General features: G+C 49.8%; 1 protein-coding gene across 2 annotated transcripts; it reads right to left on the minus strand.

The window, feature by feature from the left end:
• Positions 1-7,573: 7,573 nt before the first annotated feature.
• On the minus strand, positions 7,574-25,854 carry AIFM1 (apoptosis inducing factor mitochondria associated 1; the record flags this gene model as incomplete). Of its 2 annotated transcripts, none has more annotated exons than XM_082488367.1 (17): positions 7,574-7,803; positions 8,987-9,183; positions 9,762-9,886; positions 11,793-11,935; positions 12,487-12,627; positions 12,708-12,796; positions 13,823-13,930; positions 14,564-14,672; positions 15,855-15,931; positions 16,998-17,082; positions 17,815-17,905; positions 18,690-18,820; positions 18,952-19,064; positions 19,968-19,991; positions 20,800-20,893; positions 22,972-23,099; positions 25,731-25,854. In XM_082488367.1, the coding sequence occupies 17 exons, from the start codon at positions 25,828-25,830 to the stop codon at positions 7,732-7,734; spliced, it is 1,827 nt and encodes a 608-aa protein (XP_082344493.1). In that variant the 3' UTR covers positions 7,574-7,731. The 2 variants fall into 2 exon arrangements, with proteins under 2 accessions (XP_082344493.1, XP_082344494.1); XM_082488368.1 differs by lacking the exon at positions 22,972-23,099 and adding an exon at positions 23,982-24,124 and having other exon boundaries at positions 25,731-25,830.
• Positions 25,855-25,917: the final 63 nt, after the last annotated feature.

Genomic DNA, 25,917 nt, shown 5'->3' on the forward strand with positions numbered 1-25,917 from the left:
CTGATGGACCACTTGGTGGATAAAGAAACTGGCTGGATGATTGCACTGAAAGGGTTGCAGTCAACAGCTCCGTGTCCAAGTGGCGAGCAGTGACAAGTGGTGTTCCTCAGGGGTCGGTACTGGGACTGCTACTATTTAACGTCTTTGTTGGGGACATGGATGTTGGGCCTGAGTGTACCCTAAGCAAGTTTACCGATGACACGGGGAGGAACTCACCAACGGGGTACGGTGCTGCGCTTGCTGCCATTGGTGGGAGAGCGTGACAGCAGTGGAGGAGGGTCTTAGTGGAGGGGCAAGAGATCAAGTAGGAACTCCTACACCTCCCCACAATGGGGAGGTTCATTGTGAGACCGAGGTGATGCAGTGCTGTGCAAAAATTAGGTAAACCACACCAAATTTAGAATAGATCTGAAATGTTCGAAGTCCTTGATGTGAGTAAGAGGTGGTAATGGAGCTTGAAGCAATCCAGCCAGACTGCTGGCATGTCGCCAGTACCAGCCCATGGCTCTCCCCAGCCAACGCCAGGACAATCCGAGAACAGAGATTGCCTCAAAATGTGGGTACTGTGGAGCAAAGGCAGCGGAGGCCTGAGCAGGTTGGGAGCTGGAGCACCAGAGGCATGGGCAGAGGCTGAGAGAGCAGGATGAGCCCAGGGGCTCTCCAGCACTTCCTGCCAGCATGGGCCTTGCCTGCACCCGTCTTTCTTCTGAGATGGACCAGGCACAGACAAGCATTGGGGGAAAATTGTCATCTTTTATTGGTTTCAGACAGCATGAACAGCTGAGCAGAGGCTGGCAGCACGATGTCCTCAGGGCAGCTGAATGCCCGGGGCGCCGTCCATGCACCATCCCTCGGGTTGCCTGCATGTGCTGCTCCGTCTGGACGCTGCATGGGCTCAGGGGCAGATGCCGTCTGCGGGGATCCGCCTGTCACTGGCAGCGGGACACTACTGCTCTTTCTGTCCCGCTATGCAGGTGCAGCGGAAAGCCCTGCGCAGAGCCCTGAGCGCCCTCCTGAAGAAGGAGGGCCGTCGCTGTGGTTCCGGGGTGTGTGCGAGGGCAGGGTGCCAAGGCATGGGAGAGGCCACCGTGTCTCCTTCATTGTCCGCTGCCGGGGCGAGAGGAGCTGTGCTGGGCTCTCGGTGAGGCTCTGCAGCCGGGGGAGACGCAGTGTTGTGAGGTGCTGGTGGTTCTCTTGCTGCTGTCTCCTCAGCTGTGCTTTGTGCCAGGCCCTGCTGGATGACATGCACAGCCTTGCCCACAACCTCCCTCACGATGAACTGGTCTGTGTCCAGTAGAGGCACGTCGTAGGCTGTGGGGCTGTGCAGGGCAGGTGCCTGTGCTGCTGTGGCAAAGTGGGGTGCGCCAGCATCTACTGGAGGGTTTTGGAGTGCTGAAGCAGCCACTTCATCCTCCTGCACTGCTGGGGAGACAACGGCTTTGCTGGTCTCTCCCTCAGCATCTGCATCCAAGGGAGACTCCGTGTTCTGAGGTGCTTCAGGTGTTCCTGGTGCCGTCTCCTCATCTGTGCTTTGTGCCAGGTCCCACTCCTGTGCCGGGTGCTGGCTGGGTCCCTGGATGACAAGCACGGCCTTGCCCACGACTTCCCTCATGGTGAACTGGGCTGGGTCCAGCAGAGCCGGCTCGTAGGCTGTGGGCCTGTGCGGGGCCGGTGCCTGCGCTGCTGGGGCAAAGTTGGGTGCACCAGCATCTACTGGAGGGTTTTGGAGCGCCGAAGCAGCCACTTCATCCTCCTGCACCGCTGGGGAGACAATGGCTCTTCTGGCCTCTCCCTGAGGCTCTGCAGCCAAGGGACACTCGGTGTCCTGAGGTGCTTCCGGTGTTCTTGGTGCCGTCTCCCCATCTGTGCTTTGTGCCAGGTCCTGCTGGATCACAAGCATAACCTTGGTCACAACATCCGTCACGATTAACCGGGCTGTGTCCTGCAGGGCAGCCTCGTAGGATGTGGGGCTGTGTGGGGCAGGTGCCTGGCTCTCCGCCTGTGCTGCTGAGGCCTGCTCGCTGAAGACAGAAGCTGTGTCCTTTGCCTGATCTTGTGCCGCGGGAATGAGAGACGTGTGGTGCCCCTCTTTCTCGGGGTCTCCGGCCAGGCCAGAGACTGCCGGCTTGTTGTCCATGGGACCAGCCGGGGCAGGAGACATGCTCTGCATGTGAACAGCTGTGTATCCGTCCGCCTCTGTGCCCATGCTGCTGGACCGGCCGGGCCCCTCCTGGGGCCCAGCGTGGGTGTCCTGGAAGAGCTCCGGGAGCAAGGGGTTGACCCAGAGGTGGTGGATGATAATGTCTTCCCCTTGCGACAGCTCTCTGTTGCTCTCATCTTCCAACTCCTCTTGCTTGGCCAAGGCCCCTGGCTTTTCCTCCACGTTGTCCTGCTGCCACTGCAGGGTGGTGTTCGTGAGTTGGGGCAGGTTGCGCCCTGTGCGGGTCAGGAAGCTGTTGTCCAGCTCCTCCAGAGGCTGCATCTTGATGGGCAGGATCTGCGGACGCTCTGCAAAAGCCCGGTGTTGCACCCATAGCAATCTCTTGTGGAGGTCATACTTGATACGCAGTGCTGGCGTTGCTGGTTCATGCTCTGCTGCGCATCCCCAACGACCTGGCCGCGTGTCCTGTCGCAGGGCAGCTGGCGCAGGGCCCCTGCTGGCAGCACCGATGCCCCCCCATGCATGGGGTTGAGGGGTGTGCTGAGCTGTGGGGGCCCCGGCACCGTCGGCCACCCAGACCTTGCCTGTTCTTCCTCGTATTGCCAGACCCCTGCTATACATCCATTCGTGCGGTGCCGCTGGCTGCTCACGGGGCCCCTGGCTCCCAAGGAAAACCTTGGCCAGCACCTCACTCGTGAGGCACCGAGCTGTGTCCTTCACAGCTGGGGTGTAGGCTGCAGGGATCTGCGTGGCGGGCCTGAATGTCTTGACCCTCGCAGGTCTGCCCCGCTCACCGCAAGTGCCCCGAGGAGGTGGGACCGGCTGTCGGTGCCTGATGGCTGCAGTGCTGCTGGCCGTGTCCCATGCCCCGGCAGAAGGTGCAGCGGGTGCTGCTGGCAGAGCAGGCAGCGTGCAGCGGGTGCTGTCAGCTGCTGGTAGCCGAGCGGCGGGTGCGTGCGCGGGTGCTGGTGCCTGCCTGGGCAGCGTCTCCTCCAGGTTCTCCATGATGCTGGGCAGTACCACCTGGTTGCAGGGCAGTGCCTCCATGCGTGCCAAGCTGTCCGTCTGCTGCAAAAGAGAAGCCGAGGCTGTGAGACGGAGGCCCTTACCCCATGTCCCGGCGGGAAGAGGTCCTGTGGCCTGGCTCCCCCGCCAACCCCCAGGGCGGCGCTGAGCCCCACAGGCGGCTGTCGCCCTGCTCCCAGAGCCGGCTGGGAGAGGGCTGGTCCCCCATGGCCCCCGAGGGGCCCAGCTTGCTCCGGGGGCTGAATACAGCTGTCCCCTCCTGCTCCTCCCGCCTGCCCGTTGGCAGCTCCTGGGGTTGGGAAGGTGTTTGACCCCGTCGCCCACATGTTCCTGACCTGTGCACGGTGGCTCGCAGTGGTCTGTGAGGTCTCTGGGCAGGGCAGCTCTGGCAGCCTGACCCCGTGGAGGGACGAGGCCGGGCTCTCCCTGCCCTGCGGCGCTGGCGTTGGTGGCCTGTGGCCCACCTGCGGGCAGAAGAAGGAGAAGGCATGGGATGGAGGTGGCTGCCTTGGCACAGTGGCCCCCAGAGGGTTATCCAGCCCGGCCCCGGCACCAAGGCAGCTCGGTGCGGCCCCGTCCCACCAGCGGCCTCTGCGTCCTGCCCCATCCCTCACCTGGCGCCTCCTCTGCACGCTCGGCAGCCCCTTGTTGGGCTGAGATGGCGTGTTCGCCTCTCTGTCCATGGCCGCCTTCGGTGCGCTGTGCTGTAGCGCTCTCGTGGGCACCCAGGGGAGATGCTGCCTCCTGAGGCAGGTGCTCTCCTGGGAGTGGGCACCCCAGGGCTCCGGCCCCTTATATACCCCACGGTCACCGTGGCCACCCGTGTCACAATGGCCGCTGGGCATGATGCGGTGCCCCCATCACAAAGCGCCGGTGGTCGCTGTGGAGATGCCCACGCCCGTGACCGGCTGGGACCGGCTGGCACTGGTTGTGCCATGGCTGCGAGGTGGCCGTGCCCGGCACGGGTCAGCCCCTGCTCTCCCCTGCGAGAGGCCCTTCGCAGAGGCTGAAGCAGAGGCCCCGGCGTGTTCTGCAGGCAGCCGCCTTGCCACACAGGGAAGCTCCAGTGCGGGCACCAGCTGCGGCTCAGCTGCCTGTGGCGCTGCCCGCTCTGGGAAGGGGAAGCATGCGTACATTTAGGAATGGGGACGTGTTCAGGACGCAGCCCTGTGGCTTTTGAAACCTCCTGAGAGCTCTGGGAGCCGAGCAGCGCGGCGGGCTCCCGGCAGCCACCCCAGCTGAGGCTGCGCTCCCCTCAGGGCTCTGTTGCTGAGGGGCTCTGGGCGGCAGCCGTGGTCGGGGGGAGGGGGGGCGCAGCCACAGTTGAATACGGCCCCCCACCCAGGGCGGCTTCTAGCCGGCCCCTGGCTGCCATGTTGCCGTTTGTCCCAACGGTGCAGGTGCCGGCTGCCGGCGGGGCGGGGGGGAGAGATAGGGAGCGCCGGGCCCGGGAGAGTGGGGGGAGGATGGAGCCAGACCCTCGCCAGAGATGTGCTTTGGGTGGGAATCAGCTCAATTAGTGGTAAAGGAGATGTCCTGGTTTGAGCGACACAGGACTAATTTCTCCTCTAACGCTGGGGGAAACTGCACTGTTTTCTAATTCAGTGTCTGAATTGGTGAAAATAACAGCCAGCGATGGGGTGCGGGTTTCAGGGCCTCGGTGTTTCCGAGCTCGCCGGGTGCGGGGATGAGGAGGAGCGAGATGTGGGCGCTCGGCCCACGCTGCCCAACAGGGTTAGTTCATACCGTGAACGGCCCATTCCGTATCAATCAGAACGTTTGCTGAGGAGTTCTCTCTCCCCCGTGACGGCTGCCGCCATGAGAACTCCTCGCCCCGGTGCCGCAGCCCGGAGCCCTTCCCTTCCTCCCGCAGCCGCAGCGCTCGCAGGGTCCCCCATGGGCTGTCACTGCTGGGAGCGCCCGGCTCCTACCGATGGAACGGGCTGGGGGTAATCCCTGGGGATTTATATTGGCATCCGGATCAATATTGGCTCTTTAGTGTTATTAATGTTAATTATCTGGTCTTATTCTATGAAATCTGTTTATATTTCAGCCCTCGGGTTTCCTTGTTTTTTCCCTGATTCCCCTTCCTGGGTGGGGAGGGGTCATCGGGTGAGAGAATAATTCTCTAAACAACAATAAATTGTTGTGGGTTCCTCAAACCGTAACAGGAGAATGTTCTCCTTGTGGTGGTGGACCCAGCACTGCTCGAGGGGCCCACAGAGGTTGTGGGGTCACCAGGTTTGCAGTTCCTCAGCCTCTGGTGGGACCCGGCCCCGAGCCTGGTCATAGGCTTTTGCCAAACTCTGTATGAAATGTGCAGCACAAACCCCACTTTCCTGTTGCTCCTGATCAAGACACCTGTGCACACAGCCCAGACCCTCAACCTCTGCTGCAGCAAGACCAGGAGAGCATCCTTGCCACAGGGGCTCGGGGGATTCTCTGCGTTCGCAGCCATGGCCCCCGACCCTAGGAAGCAGCTGGGCCCATGGGGACAGGGCCACCCTCATGCTGCAGTGTCCTGAACACAATCTTCAGAGCTGGTTTCCAGCAAGATTCAGTTGTTCTCCCTTTGCTCCGTTTTCACACATGACCTTCATATGCCGGCCGGACATGGAACAGACAGGAGCACACAAGGAGTTCCCATCCCCATATACGCAGCCAGGGCTCTGGCCATATGCTTGCACAAACAGATGCTCCAAACCTAGGCCCACCTCCCTGTCCTTCCTCTGCTGCAGCGCTGGGGACACAAGGCTGTCACTCGGGGCAGCTGTGGTGAATGGAGTTCGATGCGTTTGGTGACTGGTGACAAGCGGTGTTCCCCAGGGCTCGGTGTTGGGGCCAGTTCTGTTTAATGTCTGTATCAATGATGTGGAGGAGGGGATCGGGCGCACCTTCACTAAGTTTCCAGAGGACACCGAGTATGGTGGGAGTGCTGATCTGGTGGAGGGAAGGCAGGCTCTGCAGAGGGATCTGGAGAGGGTGGTCCACGTTGGTGGGCTGAGGCCAACGGCATGAGTTTCACCAGGGCCAAGTGCCGGGTCCTACATTTGGGTGACAGGAACGCCAGGCAGCGCTACAGGCTTGGGTCAGAGTGGCCGGAAAGCTGCCTGGCAGAAAGGGACCTGGGGGTGTTGGTGGACAGCCAGCTAAACATGAGCCAGCAGCGTGCCCAGGTGGCCAAGAAGGCCAACAGCATGTTGGCCTCTATCAGGAACAGCGTGGCCAGCAGGACTGGGGCAGTGACTGTCCCCCTGTACCCAGCAGCGGTGAGGCCTCACCTCGAATGCTGTGTTCAGTTTTGGGCCCCTCACGACAAGAGAGACATTTGAGGTGCTGGAGCATGTCCAGAGATGGGCAACAGAGCTGGTGAGGGGTCTGGAGCACACAGCTGAAGGACCTGGGGATGTTGAGGTTGGAGAAGAGGAGGCTGAGGGGAGACCTTCTCGCTCTCTACAGCTCTCTGAAAGGAGGGGGTGTCCATCTCTGCTCACAAGGAACAGGTGACAGGACAAGACAAAACAGCCTCAAGTTGCACCAGAGGAGGTTTAGGATGGATATTAGGAAAAATATCTTAACAGAAAGGGTTGTCAAGCACTGGAACAGGCTGCCCAGGGACGTGGTGGAATCGCCATCCCTAGAGGGATTTAAAAGATGGGCAAACATGGTACTGAGGGACATGGTTTGGTGGTGGTTTTGGCAGACAGACCCTCAACTGCACACCCTTCCCCTCATGTGCCAAAGGCATCAACCTGTCTCCAAGTGCGTAGTGAAACACCACCTCTCCCTCCCAACTCTCACCCCACCGTGCAGCAGTTCGGGTCTGTTCCTGCATCCCTTTTACCTGGCACGCACAGCCGAGGGCTCAGTGTTAACAGAAAGCACATGGTGGCTGGAGAGGTGGTAATGTGCTCCTGATATCATCAGCCCCAGCATCACTAGTGACTGGTTCTCCCTCCCCCCACTTCAGCCTCTGCTCTCCAAACCTGCATTAGTGCACCTCCTCCATCGCTCTCATAGTCCCTTATCTCCTGCCTTCGCAACTCTAAGCCTCTCTCCTTATTCTTCCCATCCCTTCTATACCCCATCTTACAACCACCATCTGGCTTCAAATGCAAGTTTACATGGGAGCTGCTGCATCCCATACTATTTCACCCCGTCAGGATGTACTTTGTTCCTGCACAGGCAGTACTTGCTGCCCAGAGCACAGTCCTGGGCACAGCTAGCCGGCAGGATGGCAAGCTCACCGGCTGGGCAGTGCTTCAAGCAAAGAGGCAGCTCTGCAGGCTTCTCTGTTGTCGATACAGGGGAAAAACTGACAACAGGGGGTAGCACACTCCCCTTTCAATGCCAGCAACGCATAGGTGCAGGAAGAAGGCATTTAACTTAGAACAATCTGAATTTATTGGTGCAAACATTAGAGCTCTAGGTGACTGGAAATATTCACAGGTACTTGGAGGAAGTTGTCTGAGATGAAGGGGCGCACACAGCCAGTGGCCCCCACTGCCCTACTCACTCCTATTGCAGTGTTCCCGTTCTGGAGTTTAGTCTTCGTGGATGTTGAAAAGTTTTGCTACTTCGTTGAGATCATCATGCTCCTCCCCATCCTTGATGATCTGAAGGAAGGAAGGACACATTAAAACCTGCACATACAGTAAACAACCAGTGCTGCAAGACTCTACATGGTCACCAGCCAATGTGATGAATTTCTTAGATCCTCTATGAAGCTGTGTTGATGACAACTCATCAAATGAGGCAGTCCACAACACAACAGTACTTACTACAGCCAAATCTATATGGGAGTATTAAATATAGCATCGTCTAGCTACAGGAATGGCTGGGGTTAAAACCAACCCCACACTCCCTGTAGGATTCGTTTCTGTTGTTTGGATTTCCCTTTACACCTGGGGAGAACAAGTGTCTTCAAAAAGTGATTCCTCTCAGCTCTGACAAGATGACCCAGTCTCTTTGCAGTGATAGAGGAGCCACTGTAAGTGGCTTAAACTTGCAAACCTGTCTTTTAGACAAGGAGACTAAGAGGCCAAGGAGCCTGTACATACTCGGCGCTCTGACTTAGAGGAAGGGCTGCGAAGAGAAAGAAAGAAAGGATCTCTCTTTCGTGGGGATGGGAGAAGCAACAGGTTTAAATTGCATCATGAAAGCTTCAGATTAGATACCAAGGGAAACTTCCAACATTAAGAATAGTTCATTTTGGGCCAGATAACCTGGGGATAGTGTGGAATCACTCTCAGTTTAAACTACTGAAATTCTCCAAAGATGTTAGAAAAAATGACCTAAGCATAGCTGATCTTACCTTGGAGGATGGAGACAGACTATGGGGGATGCAGACAGACTAAGCACCTACTCAAGGCTGCTTCTAACCCTGACTTTTTGTGGCTGTGTGTCTAGGATGATAGAAGTTTAAGACTGCTTTAGGCACTTGTACAGTAGACAAAGCAGCACAAAAATAGGACATTTCACTCTGATGCTCAAGTTGCATGTGATTCTTGCCTGTACTTTTTACAGGCCTGAAATTGCAACCATGCAAAGGCAAGGCTTGAAGAATAAATCTAATTCAAGTTGTTTCTGTAAGATTTTTGAACAAACGTGCAGAAAAGCACAAGGACATCTCCCATAATTCACCCGAGACAGGGCTACCATTGGATATTGCACAGCTCTGCTCCAGACAGAGCATCTGCATTTATTTATCCTCCTTTTGAATTGGTACATTGATTTTTCCACAAGAAAATCCCCAGTCTAAGCAAGCCTTCCAGTTCAGCACTCTAGTCCTGTACTGACCTTTCGAGCAATAGGCATCCTGTTGAAGATGTTCCATAATACAATTCCTACCACAACTTTATCCCTGAGGTAGAAAATGACACCTTTGCCATAATCTTCTCCTTGCTTTGGAACTTGAGGCGTGGGTGAAGAGCTTGGAGAAATGTGAACTTCTGAGGCTTCTGCTTCTGTTTCACTCTCTGATCGAATACCTGTCCCTAATGCAAAGATAAGAGATAGCAAACATCCAGTGCAGAAAAAAGCAGCAGCTATTTGCCTGTGATGGTGAAAGCAGACTAACGAGCAGGCTCTCTGAGAGACTGAGGCGTGTTTCTTTCAGTTGTTTCCAGCAAAAGTTTCAGTAACACAGGAATGAAGCAATCCTAATGTGAAGCACAACATTGACAATCCCCAACTTCCATCACCAAACGCCAAAGACAGAACAGTCTACTTCTTCCAGGCAGCATATACAAGACACATGTGCTTGGATCCACATGATCACTTTTGTACAAAACCTGATCATTTTATTGCTATGGAGGAAATTAAGCTTCACTGGGAAAAATAGGTTAGTTTTGGTAAATGAATTACGTAACGTCTTCTTTGAGGAATGTTATGTTTTAATCACATTTTAGTATCAAAATCAGCCTTTAAAGCTTGGTCTAGAAAAGGAGCAAACAGATTGATGTCTCCCTAGTGCTCTACAGCAAGATCAGACTGACTCTGTGGCCACCACAGAGAGCGAGACACAAACCCCACTGTGCACACAGATGGCTCCCAAGCATGACTGTAGCCCTACCTGATTGCTCCGTTGCACTTTTTGGTGTGTCTTTTGCTGTTGCTTTTGCAAAGACTCCTACTGTTGGCAAACTACTGTCAACAAGGCCGATGGCTTCGTACCCTACATTAGGGCCCAGATCGCTCCTAGGAATGAAGCAGAAAAAAATAAAAATAAAAATAATCATTTGTAGCATTAGTGAGACAAATACAAGGCAATTCCATTCAGCCCCAAATCCTTAATGATGGTGTTGTGTGAGACATCATGGTCTGCAGGAGAAATGACACACATTAGTCTCTTCTGCATACATTAGGGTGGGACAAGGAGTGAAAACACAGCAAGTCTAAGGCCATCAGTTTCAGAAGAAACCGGTTCAATGAACAAAAACTTAAATATTTTAAGTCCTGCTCCCTCGAAGGAAGCTGGGTGGCTTCCAAGAGCTGCGTATCTCTCAGCCCTTTAGAAAGTCACACATCTGACCTCAGCATTCAAACGTGAGGATCAGGATGCAGTTAGTAGGTACCTGCAAAAATCTTCTCTGTTGCTTGCTTAGTACGAATGTGACTAGGAGACAGAGTTGGGACAGAAGCAGGTGTTCCTCTGGTCCCAATAAGACCATTTGACTGAACTTGTGGTAATGCTGAGTTGTAAGCATTAGACTTTGCAGCACAGACAATTGTTTAGTGTGTATTTCGGAGAAAGCATTTAAGGAATATTAAAGAGAAGAACACATTGCTGTAACACCTCCTCAAACTGGGCACCAGCTGAATTTGAACTGGGGCACTTACAGGAGTCAAAGCAACTGTGGTTTGGGGGCCAGTAAGTACAATGTATCAAAAGCATTCCCAACTATGCTGAGGAAATAAATCTGTCCCACAAAACAATTTGGGTATCTCTACATGTACATCACTATCTTTCTGGCCAGAATCCTCCAGCAGAGACTGGGGTTACTGAAAGGAATACCAATAATGTGCCAGCTGACCAGACTGGGCACCCAGCAGTAGGTAAGTCAGAGCTCAGGAGGGATCCTCAACATCCTGAGAAAATGCAGGAGGAGTTCTTGCTATTTGCCAGCTTTTTAGCACAGGAGAAGGAAGTCTCACTCAGTGAGGATTGGCAAACCCCCTGCTTTAACACCTGTCAACAAAACACAAGACTGCAACTCCCAGTCCCCCCAGCTGCCTGCATCTGTGTCACGGTCGAAGTAACCTGAAGAAAAACACACAATTGGAATGGGTGCGTCTGTGTCCTTGTTTAGAAGTGAGATGAGAAACTCTTCTGGGTCCAGAGCCCATGCAGTATAGACCAAGTGTTCAGGTAAATGACATCAAGTCGTAAATAACTGTTTTTGAGGGGGTTTCTCCAAGAAAAGTAAAACTCCTTCCCCCATATTTAAGTTGCTGCTAACTTTACATTTCTGATCTTGAGCTAACAGGCTTTGGGGTGGGTGTGTGGGTATGTGTGTGTGTGGGGGGGTGGTGGTGGTGGTGTTATTTTTTGTTTGTTTGCGGGGGTTTGTTTTTTGTTTTAAAAAGAACTCAAGAAAGATACAGCATAACTGCCCATTTTCTCAACACCTCTCTCCAGAAAACAAGAAGCTTTCACTACTCCTCCTGGATGCAGCAATGCGTTGCTACTAAAGCATCAGTTCAGCTCATCAGCAAAGGTGCAACACAACCGAAACCAACAGTTTTGTGCTGGGGAACTTCAGATAATTGTAACAGAGAAGCTGCTGCTAAGTTCAACCTGTAAATTAGCCTCCTCTGAGGAAAGGGGCTGCTCTTTATGGCTACTTGCTTCATTGAATGGGACTCATTCAGGGACAAACTGGGATCTGTAGGCAGGAGAAACATTTCAGAGAGGTCAGGGCAGAGCAGGGAATGCTCAAATGCCTTCCCATTCCCTGAGCTCTGGGAACATGCAAGTTGTACAAGGGATTTGCTGAAGTAGTTTCACTACACTGAGGAAACAGAAACCTCTACACAGTGTATCTTGTCATAGCTCCTGCAATGTGGCCAAATAAGAAATACCAAAAGAAGAAATCAACGTTACCAGAACATGGACTGATGCCAGTAGGGCTTCGCAGCTCCTGTCATGTTTTCTCCAGCTAGTCTTCCACTCACAACAGCATGATCGTGGTGCTCTACGCGTCTCCTACCTAGTTTGATATCGTAGAAGCAAGCAGCATCCCCTGCCTTAAAAAGAATCATTCAGTGAGCACTGAACATTGACATCAAAAGCTTAAATTAATGTACAAGCAAAAAAGGGCATTGGGACGAGAACAAAGGGGAACTATGAGCTGAGTTTTTCTGACAAACCCCAAACACCACCACCACCTTATCCCACTCCCCAGGCTACACAAGTCCCAGTTTCTCAGCATTTTTCACTGATCTTTGGAAAAACAAGACAGCATGAGGCACATTTTTCCAGAGGAATCAAAGTCTCGACTCCCACCAAAGGGACTGTTATGCAATAGAGTAATCTGCACTATCTTTAGGTTACCCCAATTCCTCTTACACAGCATAAATATTCAAAAACTCACACAGTCGTCACCACAGCAACAAAGCGTGCCGTGGTGCACGAACAGACTCCATGGCTGCCAGCAGGATCTGCACTACAATTGGTATCATTCCTTGCTATTTTTTGCCCCATTCACCTAATCAAGGTCTGCCAGCCCCCGTAACTCCGTGTATGCTGACTGCATCAGCACAGCCAGCAGACAGAAAACTCATTTGCACATACTCACCACCCAGATATTGGAGCGTGCCTGCAGCTCCGCATTCACCCTGAACCCTCCAAAGTCCGAGTCCACCTCCAGCCCAGCTGACTTTGCTAATTCCACATTAGGCTCCAGCCCTACTGCAGCCACAATATGATCTGTTTCCACCTGTTTGGGAATTCAAAATTATTATCTTAATTCTCTCAATGCCCCTGCAGACTTCACCCTCTCCCTGCTTTTAAATTTACCTTTCGGCCATCCTTCAGTTTAATCATCAGCCGATTGCCAGAGACAGAGACAGACTTGACCACAGCGTTAGGCATAACATTAACACCCTCTGGAAATAAACATAGGAAACATAACAGCTTGCTCGGGGGTCGACGGGTTTCAGCTGAAGCAGGTATCTTTGGTGCAGATGCAGGCAGAGCAGGGGCAAGGTGAGGAACCGAGGGAGAGGCCACCTCATCTCTGCTGCATGTGCCAGTAGTTTGAGTGAAGCAAGAGCAGAAAAAAACCCTGCTAAAAAGTTTGAAAGAGCTACTTAAATGGTAACCAAAAGTACATCTCATATGATGACAAGGTCACATCCAAAAGAACTCCCCAAGACAGGTTTTCAGGCACTAAGGACATTCGATTACCTATTGCTCTGTCACAGCCAGACCCAGAGGTCCGACAACGCAGCTTCCATAAACAAAAGAAAGTAACTCAGACCTGTGGGTTATCAGGCCCTGCAATCTGCAGCCCAAAACATAGCCCTCCTCTCTCTATCCCCACTCCCCTCACCAATGGACAGGAATATATTCTGCACTTAATACAGCAAATGAAAAAAGCCATCTCAGATCTTAACTTTATCAGCTAAACACTGCAGCTGCTGGCCTTACAAAGGTGTATGCATAAGGCATGGGGCCACGCAACTCTTCTCCCAAAGTGACTCTAGGATGGCTACATTAGGCTGCCAGAAGTCAAATTATTCAAAGCTAGAGCAACTCGGAAGAGGAGAACAGGCAGTTATCGTAAGACAACTTTGGTTCCAGATTACAGAGGCCATTGCAGTAACTCGCAAGTATGGCAGTATGGATCATCCTGTGTGGGGACAGCCAGAGGGAAGATCTCACTAGCTTCAGCATGCAGATTTGCTTGGCTTTCCCAGAGGAACTGCTAAGAAGCCAGAGACAGACGGCAGCTCTCTGCCTGAACCGCAGCTTGTTCTGTTCTGTACCTGGGCCACCCTGCAAGGGTCCCAGTCCTCCTGACAGAACAAGCAGAGAGTGGTATTTCACAAGGAAGAGCTACACAACAGCCACTGGCCTAAACACCACAGCTCTGCCACATGCACAGGAGGAGCACTGAAGTGCAGCTTCACCTTTTCTGACTTTCTCTGTGGTCCAGTTGCTCAGGTATTCAGGCAAGACTTTGCCCATATTGCCGTTCTCTGGAAACAGCTGAATCACCTCCAGGCCTCTGGTTCGTGCTGGAAGGAGAGCAAAGAGGAGGCATCTTACAACCCATGGATAAAGAGCAGCAGCACAGACTTCAGGACACAAGCATGTGCTTTACTTTATGCAAGGAGCTTGACAGAAGTTTCCAAAACTGGGAGTTCTGGCTCCCAGATTTTCCGTAGGAGTCACAAAGTGACTGGCCACTGTTTCACACAAACTCTAGGATAACAGACAGCAGACTTTCAAGTAAAACGCTTAGTATTTTTGAGAAAACTTCCCTTATTAGAAAAATTACTGTAAAGACACTACTCAAAACGCTGCACACACTTGACAGTAAGAATCCAGTTGTTCACAACCTCTTTGGCATAATAGTTTTAGGGTGGCTTTTCGCATTGAGGGAGCAAATATAACCTTTTACGGGGTGGAATGACTTTGCAACATGCGCTCACCTGCAGAGCTTCCAGGACCCCAACTTACAAAAACCCTTGTGGTCAGGGGCTGCTCGACAGCTAATGTGCATTAAGGTTATTGCAGACAAACCACAAGTCTGTGCAAAAACTCAGCAGCCAGGGAATGAAAAGGAAGTTTATAATGTTTACATTCAATGTCTACCATTTCCATCAAGGTGCCAGCTGAAGAGAAGCTGCCTGCAGAAGCACACTTACCTCTTCTTCCCAGTGCACAGGCCAGCTCACTGCCAAGAAAACCACCACCAATAATTGTGATGGACTTGACTTCTCTTGAAATCTTCTCCAGACTTTTGAAGTCCTCAATCTGAAAGAAGATTTGTTCCCATTTCAAATATCCTCAAACAGGAATGGCAGGCAGAATATATTTTTCTCCAATTTCTCCCTTTGAAATAGGGGCAACTCTCTCCCCAACTTAGAAAGGGAAACATGTTTCTCCTTCCTCCTGTTTGTCTATTGCATAGAAAAAACTCTCAGGCTTCCTGATGTTTGCGTAAGCTTTTCTCTGTCCAGGCAATCTCAGTCCTGCATTTTCCCCTAACTTCCAAGAAAAATCACAATGAAATTTCTAGACACAAGTGTACCACAGCACATATATACAGTGCTATGAGGATGCCACAGCTTACATCATCCATCTTTCCTTTCCCACAGTTGAGCAGACCGGACCTTAGGGGAAGCCCAGCACAAAGCAGAAAGTTGCCATCAGGCTTCTTATTCCCGATTCATTCCCTGAATGATGAAGGAGAAGCCTGCATGCCTGTCCTAAATCCCATGTTTTCAAAAAAGTGTAGTAGGCCAACAAAAAGCAACTCTACAGCAAAAAACAGAAGACCATTGACTGACTTCTGTGTCTTTTATTCACTTTGTCCCAAGGCACAGGATGAAGGTGAAGAAATGCCACGAAGAAGGCATGGGTATCAGTTTATTCAGAAAAACTATTTAGGCCAATCCAAGAGCTAACATGAACACTTAACTTCATATTCAGCTAAAATTTCAGAGCATAAGAGCAACCTCTGTCCTGTCTCAGGCCAAAGGCCAACCTCTTGCCCGTGTGCTGCAGAAGTGTGGCATACACTTACTCAAGAAGTGTGCAGGCTGGAGTACTAAGCTACCTTCCTGTGTCTACTCATGGTCCTGAAGGCACGCACTGCTTACAGTCCAAACCGACTTGCAGAGCTTACATTGCTTGTGTTTTTAAAAGGCCTGGAAGGTGCAGCAAAGTCATACAGGAGGGAAACAAAATAAATAAATAAATAAATCAATCAATCAATCACACATTATTACAGCTCTCAGGCCTGAGGGAAGCAGACGAGCGGCCTAGGAGGCTCTACCCTGTTTACCTGCCTGGGGAAAAGGAATAAATGGCAAATGGACTCCTGGTTACCAGTTGTCCTGGACCCAAAGCAGAGGAGTTAAAAAGCGTAAAATAGTGGTACTGGCTCTGATTTATTTCAACCTTACCCCAGGACTAGCAGCACCTGGAGATTACCTTTCGGAACAGTGTCAGCCTTCGTTGTACGTCTTTTCCTGCTCTTTCGATGGCAGGTAAGTTCCTTGGGGAACCACCTGAGGGCAAGAGCAGAGAGAGGAAGAGAGACTAATGATACCATGGCCATGTTACTGACTATCCAGACAATGCAAAGCTATCTTTGAATCTGGTCTGTGCTTTCAAAACTGTTACAATATCATAGAATGGCTTAGGTTGGAAGGGACCTTAAAGACCATCCAGTTCCAACCCTGCTGCCCTGGGCATGGACACCTCCCCCCAGCCCAGATTGCTCCAAGCCCCGTCCAACCTGGCCTTGAACACCTCCAGGGACGGGGCAGCCACAGCTTCTCTGGGCAACCTGCGCCAGGGGCTCACCACCCTCAGAGTAAAGAATTTCTTCCTAATATCTAATCTAAATCTCCCGTCTTCCAGTTTAAAGCCATTCCCCCTCGTCCTATCACTACATGCCCTTGTAAAAAGTCCTTCCCCAGCTCTCCTGGAGCCCCTTTAGGTACTGGAAGGCTGCAATAAGGTCTCCCCAGAGCCTTCTCTTCTCCAGGCTGAACAACCCCAGCTCTCTCAGCCTGTCCTCCCAGCAGAGGGGCTCCAGCCCTCTGATCATCTTTGTGGCCCTAATGTGTTCTATTCCCTGTTGCTGTCCAGGTTTTTAACATGATCCAACAGCCACCCAGAGGAAAAAGATCTAATGCTATACACCTTGCTTCACTGACTAGAGACAGCCAGTTCCACTATAACCACAGAGGGCTGTAGAACTGCTAGGGTTAGATGCTGAAGCAGTGCTCTTCCCAAGCAAGAGCTGGTTGTTCTGCTTGTTACTGCTACAGGCAGGATTTGAAGAGGTGGCCTGCGCAGGGGTTCCTTTACTGAGCTACTGGGGAAGTCACCTTTTCCTCCTAACCTGCCGATTCTCACAGGGCAAAACTCTGAACATCCCAGAGAAGCTGGCTGATGCGAGGCAGGTGAAAAACCCAATGGCATGGTTGCTTGTATGACTGTCCTTCATGTGACTGCTCTGCCAAGTGTCTGACACATACTGCAATATGTTCCTTGTCAAATAAATGCCACTGAAATAAAAAGCCTGTCACAAGACAAAGAAAAAAAAAACAAAAAACAACAACTTACCAGTGGCAATTAGACATTTGTCATAGGATATCTGGGTACCATCACTGAGTTTCACTATGTTGCCTCTAACATCCATATGCACAACCTGCAAAATCAAACAAGCAGGAGAGCTCAAGCTTCCATACACTGTAGACTGTTTGAGTTAAACTGCACAGACTATTGATTAGAGAAGCAAACTTGGAAGTAACATTCGCCCATCTTTAAGTTAAAGGGTGTGGGAGGGAGAAAAAAAAGACTGGAAGTAGGAATTGAGACATTATCTTTGGCAGCCATCATAGATCAGGTGAATCTTCCCAGAATCTGAGTCTAAGAAATGGACTCAGGCGCCTAGTGTCATTCAGTAGTAAGAGGAGTCACTTAAATCTTATTTTAGAAACATATAAAAATCAAGGAAGGAAACATATCAGAAACTTCACATAAACTTTTCCACCTTCCTGCTGCTTCTGCACAATGCTTTTGCACACGTTATAAACCCACTACTCACCCTCTGACTGATACATAGCCTAGTTCCCATTTTGTCACACTCTGTCTCTAAGCTCTATGTATTCTTGTCCCATCCCCAAACTCTAGACTTATCCTTCCCTCAGCTAACTACTCTTCCTCATAGCTTCTCCTGTTTTCAAACTTCACTCATGCTGTACGTAAAGTTAGCATAGTCCCTGCTTCATCATATACGCTCTTCCCAAACTTGTCCACATTCTCCTCCTCAGCCAACCCTCCACACCACCGTCTACAGTTGTTTAGTTTCAGCTTAGAGCACAGGCCCTGCTTGGGAAGAACCGTATAATGCTAAAACAACAGCTAGTGCTGTACCCACCTTCTTGCCACAGAGGACTGCTACTCCACCATTTTCTACAAAAGGCAGATCACGAACAGGCACATAGAATGACGGTGGCTGGAAATATATACTGAAAAAAACCTCCATTATCAAATGGGTTCCACTTTCTCTGTGATACCAGCTATTCAGCAATTATCGATGATACACAAGACAACTCTACGCATTCATAACAAGCTCCAGAATTCTTATTTATCTATTTTCAAGAATTAGGTTCTTCACACTGTTGAAGTTCAAGGGTTTAGAGCAGTAAGGCTTTATCACAAGAATCAAATGTGATCCAGGGTCCCTGGAGCTCTGCTCTAAACTATGAAGCTATACCCTCGCCTTTACTGTTAGCTTATTTCACAGGATTTCTGCCAGTGGTGGTGTATGTTGAAGGGAATCATAGCAAGATTCAAGAGGTATCAAGTACTGAGTGAACTCTTGTGTAGGAATCAGCACTCCTCTTGACAACTGCCAGCACTGCCACACCTTTCAGTCTGCTCCTTAGTGCTTGACTGACTTGTTTGTAACTTCTCAGCATCCCTGGGAAGCCACACTTGACAAGTCTGCAGCCTACATCGTGGAGACTCGTGCACTCCACAAGGTATCAGTCAGCTGCTCCAGCTCAAAACAACACACAAGGACAGCATGCAGTGCTGTCCCTTCTTCGATCAGCCTAGTGACACCACACACAGACACACGCACACCCCTGGGCTCTCTTCATAGCAGACACGAACACAGAAATCGACCCAGCAATTTGTCCACACAGCACTCTGGGGTCCTTCAGAGCTCTGCAGTGGCTCTCTCATGAGAACAGCCTGATCATCATTAAATGCTCTCCTTCATCTGGGCTACCCCTAAGTGACACATACCTCCTCTCCTTGCCATTCCACTGTTTGAATCGCAGAGTCTCTGTCACATTTGGATCATCTGAAAACCATAGTTCTTTGGAAAGAGGTGGACGCATATAGGGCAGGGCAGGATCTTCGGACACAATCAGCACCTTTAATCGGTCATTAAACACGTCAGCTGTATTGACGCCAGGCAAATAGCAGAACATACGACAGAGGCTCTGAAGCAAGCACAGCATTCAGCCATCCACATAGCCCTGCTCCAGAACAGGGCATCTCTTACCCGGGCACCAGGGTCACGAGCCCGAATGGATCTGGCAGCAGCAAAAGCAGCAGTTCCTCCACCGATCAGCAGGAAAGGAACGTGAGATGGGACCTCAGGGCGAGCTCCCGGAGCTGCAGGTGACAGATTTGACGGCTTACTGCAAATACAGCAGGGAAAACAGCCCAGCCCCAAAGAACAGCATACGTAACCAGATGCCTTTCACATACAGACTGCCTTTGGCAAATTGCCCTTCAAATACCTTTTCCTCCCCTTCCCTTCCACCCCAATACAAAGAACCATGCTGTTGCCTCACTCAAAGCTGGCTCCCTGCTTAAATCTAACTGTCAGATGTCAGCAAATTATTTTTTCTAAGCTAGATCCTCACAGCTGAGCTCAATGGCAATCGCAGAGTTCTGGAACAGGAAAGAATGCTGTTTACATTTGCACAGCTGGGTGAAGTGGTTGCAAAGTCAAAGACTCACAAAGTTCATTTTCAGCTTTCAGAAGCTTCATATAAGATCAAGACATACTTCGTACAGTAGATTCAGGATAGCAAAAACATGCTTGGCCTCTACTCTGGCCAAACAATGCAGCACAGATCCAACATTCAGGTTTTACAGTAAGTGACAGTTTGCTGAGCTAGCAAGAGGAACATAACCAAAAGATTCCTAAAAACACCGGAAGAAGAGATATGGCCTGGGTGTCATTCAAATCAGAAAACAATTTTCAAAATTATTTGGAAAATATGAACTGCAAAGTGTTTGATCTAGCTGCATGTCGTCTTTAAGAACACAAATCAACTTGTGAGCAAGATGAAAACTCTGCACTTGCATTCAGTGAACGGTTTATAAGAAAGTAAAGTTCCCTAAAATGCCAAGGCCTATTTTTCTGTAATTTTCTTCTGAAAGGAGACCAACTTTTGAGTCCCTACCAGAATGCATTTTCTCCCACATGCAGGTCCTGTTTCTAAGCAACATGCAGTAAACCGTATGTAGGAATAAAACAGTCAGTTAAATATTACCATCAAGACTCACCTGCTGTGCCCTGAGAAGCAGCACCTGTATCAGAAAGAGAAGACACTGATTTATTCAGCGAAGCACAGGCTATCAAGGATACTGCAGTTCGGAAGCTGCTGTTCAGGGTGGACTCAAGATGACCATAGGATTAACAGACTCTCCACTATAAGGGACTGACTCTCCAGAAATGTAGACTTACCAAGACCTCTGCTTCAGCAATTACGCTTTCCCTGTCTGTTCTCCAGCCTCAACCCTGACAAACATGTTTTATCCTCTCCCTCAAACCAAAGCAATCCGTTTTCTGTCCTGTCTGCAGGATAGTCTTTCTGTTGGTTTCCTAGTAAAATGACATAACACGCCCTATCTTCTATGACCTAAAGCCACTGTTAGTAGGAAATATATCGTCCTTCGGCTCAATAGTTCAGACATAGCAGTTTGAGATCTTAGCCCACTATGCACAGGGCAGGGTTTTCTGCTGGCAGACCATATTATCCCTTTGGAATCACAGTGTCTTTGCCAGACTGTTTAAGGGTAAAAGCCAAAAGCAGGGCTAACTCTTTTCTCCTTTTATCACACAAGCCATAAACAGCAGAAAGAAGCCCCAAGAGATAACCTATTTTATCCTCACAATTATCTGTAAAACAGAGCCCTGTTCTGGGTCATGGAAAGCTAGCATCATCTTCTATGCTGGGAAGACATGGGAATTCACCAAGAAGTGACAATGCTGTGAAGGCACATCTTATGCTAATCTGTGTTTTCAGAAGGGCTCTGTTCCATTTGTTTTAAAGGTCTTAAGTTAGCAGCTTACAAAAAACACACCCAAACCTAGAACTAGCAGGCTAGTACCCACCAGAAGGAGTCGATTCCTTTTCTTGAGATCGCGTAGTTATTGTTGTGACACGGCTGGTGAATCGCTCTTTGTTTTCTCTCAATGTTTTGTATACCTGGAGACAGACAAGGAGATATTTACCTCGTATATCTTACAGCATCAAGGCACCATACTGCTCTACCCCCTGACAGGCTTTTGTCTATCCTGCTTGCTCAGAAAAGCGATTTGCTTTCAATTAATGCACACGGACCAAAATATACCTCACTGAAAAAAGTGCCCATAAACATATGTATACATAGCTACAAGAGCAATGCACTCAGAAAAGAACCTGCTCTACATATGATGAGATGGATCTCAGTTGTCTGGTTGCTTCCCATAGGCAAGCAATCAACCCTTCTGTGGATGTTTGGCCTTTGGGCTGCAGACCTGTTTCAAGAGGAATCAGATACAACAAAGGAAATGCAGTCAAACAAACCTCAAAAAGCTATCTGCAAGCTAGGCCATGGCACACGGCACAACACAAGGCTGCAGAAAAGGAAGACAAATTCAAGGCAAAAAGCAACTCCCAGCTTCAAAAGCCTAGAGCAGCTGGACGGAGCGAGCAAACAACCTTACTGGCTTTCTTTAGGCCAGATGTTACAGGCATGATGTTAGCAGTGACAACATCACTGGCATTAGCGGTGCTCTTCAGACACAGGAGCGTGGCTGTTCTAGGTAACAGCCTTCAGCTGGAAGAAATTCCCGTGTCTGAACGCTGACTTATTCATTTGTCTGTTAAACTCAGGATACAGTATAAGCATAGCCTGCATGGTCTGGGAATACAATTTAGTGGTACAAACAAGGAGGGAACATCTTTTAAGATATCATGTTAACTTCCAGGAAAAATTAGAAACATAGAGGAGCAAAAGACAAGGAGACTGCTGGAAGCAGGTCACAGTATGATATTTTCCCCCAGTTAACAAATTAGAGGGAAGCAAACACTTATTTAACGGCAAAACCTAGCCTTGCTAATAACCCGTATCATATGTACACAGCATTAGTTTTGATTTCGCATTGCTTATAAAAGAGAAAAAAAAACATTAAGACAGTCTGAAACACAACTGTCTACCCGATTACTGGATTTTGAACTGTGAAAGAATATTAAAACTGGAACATTTCCAGCAAGAAATAAAAGCCTCCTAAATGTAAAGGCATGACAGGTAACGCTGCAGCTGATGCCAAACCACTTACTGTTAGCTAACCGAGTGTTATGACATCCAAACTATGTTTGAACAAAAGTTAATTCCTTTGGGGAACTGAAATCTCTTTTACTCCCTAGACATTTTGCATTTTACCAATCTCCACAATAAGGTGTTTTATGACATAGCAAATAGTCTCAAACAAGAACTGAGGAATTTAATGCCAGGCACGAAAAAGAGCACAGGCAGACAAAAGCGTATCCAGGGAACTGAAACAATGTCCAAAATATCAGAAAACAAGAACCCATCAGTGTTGAAAAGAACTAAGATATTTTTAAAGCCTTTTGCTTAAACATATAAAAGTCAAGGTTAACAAAACTACCTCTGCTTTCGCAAGCAGAACCATGAAGTTTTTAAGCAAGTCTGCAGGGCAGCATACAGCAAATTAAATCTGATCCCTTAGAAAAAAAATTACCATTATATACATGCAAAATATGAAATCAGGTCTTCAGGATACATTTTTCCAAAGGAACAATGCCAAGTTCTTTCTGGGCAGAAACATAGCTGTGTATTTTGCCCAATAACGGAGTGATATTTCCGTGCTCTTCTCTGAAGAAATCACAGTCAGACAAGTTTTCTTTTATCTAGCATACTTATATTCAGTTATTTCCTTTTCTTGTATGCCAAGATTACTGATATCAGAATAGATGGGTTAACTAATTTGTGCCTTTCTGATGGTTACAAATTGAAGATGGCCCATTTGGGTTTTAGATTTATTTAATGTGGAAAAGATAATTCTAAGACACTTTTTCCCCACCAAGAACTACAGTGTTTTGAGAATATAAAATTTATGAACTTAAAATTATTTGACAGTGTCCCTTGAAATCAAATATCTGAGACCAGGGAGCACAAAGACGGTTTAGTTAAAGTAAATGGCTAACGATACGACATACAGAAAGGCACCCCCCCACACACCCTCTCACCCAATTAAAAGACATTTATTTAAGCATCTTACATAAGCTCCAGTCCCAGTGACTGTTCCTCCTACAATTAAGTATAACAATAGGTTGCTGCCAGCTTTGCCAGGGACACCCGAAGACGTCAGTGATCTAGAAGGGCATCTTAGATGATGACATTGCAAAACTGTAGGTGAAGACAGGCAATGAAAGAGAAGAGAGGAAAAGAGCTGAATATTAAAGACTCTTGATTAAACAGATCTTAGGAAAAGCAGAATGTGCTTTGCAATTTCAGTTACCTTGTTTATTTAAAAACGTACAGTGAGGCACAGTAAAGAATATTTAAAGGGGACAGGAAACAACTTTTCCTCCATGCGCTCTTTTGAATTTTTTTTTTATTTCCCAGGAGCCTTCTGCATGTGAAGAGTTTCATTAGGAGAAAATCTTGCAACTTTTAATGAATACGATCCTCTAAGAGAAAGAATTTTGAAACAAAGATTTGTGTGATGTAAACTTAGGACCTGTCCGCTCCTACGTAATGCTGCTACTCTTCAGCAGTCTGGGAATGTAATTTACTCTTTAAGTCGGGCTGAAAAGCTTTATCCTTTTGAATTGGACATAAATGTACACTCACCAGTTTTGGGTTCGTTTGGTATACTTACACAACCTAAACACTGATGTTCTGAATTGAGATTTGGCAAAGAATGGTTCACTTTGGTATTAAAAGTATATGCCACCCAAATCTCCCTGAACTATAGGCTGCTATCACATACAAGACAACAGACAGAGCTGTGGTTGTTCATAGGATGTAAAAAAAAAAAAAAAGAGTGCCTTTGTAGTAAAAAAAAAAAAACAAACCAAACCTAAAAGGTAACTGAAATTACAGTAAAAAAAATAAATTATCATAAGAAGTTAATTTCCAGCCATCTCAGTTAGCTCCCTTTTAAGTTTTCTGAAGGAGGAAATAGCTATAGAGATAAAAAGCTAAGTGAAGTTAGCTGAAGTACAGCAGACGCTTGACAGGAGAGATGTATTGCAGCTTCTTTCCATGAACTACCTTTCTACTTACATAGGCACCTGCTCCTAACGTTGATAAGCCCACAATAAGGACAAAAACAGAACTATCGCCTTTGCCCCCGGGCACACCAGAGCTAGCCACTTGTCTGCTCATCTGCAGTTTTATGGGAACATTCCAGCGCTGCAACAAGTTGCCTAAAGGAATACAATTTATTAGAGAAAAACACAAAAAGACTGTCAATACAAAGTTATGTTTTGAAATTTAGAGACCAAGTAATTTCTGAAACCAAGTAAACAAGCTACTTGTTTGAAACGCCCAGTACCACATCTGAGTGACTGCAGTGAATTATTCTCTGCCACAACAAACAGCTCCAGGCAGTTGTGGATACCAAAAACATCTGTAAGATCAAAGAGTAACTGAACAAATTAATAACAGGAACATCTACTAGGAAGCTAGAGAGACTCTCCAGCTGAAGGAGCCTTCAAGCTATGTATTGCTGGGAGAGTACATCAGACACGTGTGTGTACTGCGCGTTTGCTGTTCTTACGCCCTTCTCCAGATCTCTTCTGTCAGAGGTCCAAAGATGCACTTTGCTCTGCCACGTGCGAGCAGAGGCTAACGCAACCTTGTTAGGACAAGCAGTAGGTACGGTTCCACCAGCAAGAAGTCCCTCTGCCAACACAGCTTATTCCACTGAGGTGAACCACCAGCACAAACAGGCTTCTGCTGACAGAAAGGGCATCCCAAATGAGGAGGAGTAGCAATGCTTGCCAATCCACATGAAGGCATCTACCAGCGTGCAAGCAAGACAAGGAGCACACCTAGCTGAACAACTATATAAGGTGGTGGCTTCTTTTTTTTTAACTATAGTTTAATCACAGACTCCCGCCTGTCCCAATCAGATCTCTAAGTGAAGCAGTCACGGTGATGGCTCCGAGCGCTGTGGATAGCGCAGCCACCCCAGCTGGAGCTGCCAGCGGTGGTTGAGCTCTTCTGCAGAACCTGCTCCCACCCGGCGCAGGAAACACCTTCCGCCTCCTCCGGGGCTCAGATGATGTGTGAAATGCTAGACCCATTCCATCTCTTGGCCTAAACGCACCTTATTTGTGATATAAACGCGCAGCAAACCCACAAGCATACAAACGGATACGAATATGCTAAACAGTTCCATCTAACTCACGGTTTCCCAAAACGTGGAAGCTTTCCCTCCCGTTCCCGGGAGCCAGGCACCGATCTGCGCCTCCACCGCCCTGGCTCCGTTCCATCCCCCAAGACCATTTCCCACCCACAAGCCTTCTCCGAGGCGGCTGGCGGTGGAGCGGAGCAGCACCGAGGGCAGAGCAGCGGCCCCGCGCCCGTTTCGCCGCCAAAACCGCGGGGTTTTTTTGTCAAATTACCTCCTCGTCCGGCAGCGCCAAAAGCCGCTGCAACGGCGGACCGGCTACCCTCTGCCTGCCTAACGGGAGGCGAGAGCCCCCGAGCGAGCTGCAGCCTGGGGAAACCGCCGGTTCCCCACCGCGGCCGATCTCCCCGGGCACCGGCCCCGCGGGGAGGTGGTACCGGGCCGGGCCGGGCCGCCGCTTCGCCGGGCCACACAGGCAGCGGGAGGAAGCGCCCCGACCCGCCGGTAGGAGGAAGCCAGCGGCGGGGACGGGGACGGGGACCGGGACCGCTGCCCTCACGGAGCACACCCACCCCCTCACCCCCCCCGGACTCGGGCCTACCGCACCGGCAGGGCCCCATCGACCCGCCCGCCGCCGTACCGGGGGAGACCGACCCCGGTCCCGGTCCATGACTGACCTGCGGCGGCGCGGCCCCGCGGTGCGGGGCTGAGGGGGCGCAGAGCTCGCGCCAACCCCCCCGCGCCGGCGGCGGCGGCGGCTACACTGCAGCGGAACATGTCGCCGGTCGCCTCACGCCGCTCCTGGCCCCGCCGCACGCAGGGCGCGTGCGCTACCTCCCGCTTCCCATTGGCTGCGGCACCCCC

Source organism: Vanellus vanellus, assembly GCF_965231255.1.
Source record: "Vanellus vanellus genome assembly, chromosome: 10".
NCBI lineage: Eukaryota > Metazoa > Chordata > Aves > Charadriiformes > Charadriidae > Vanellus > Vanellus vanellus.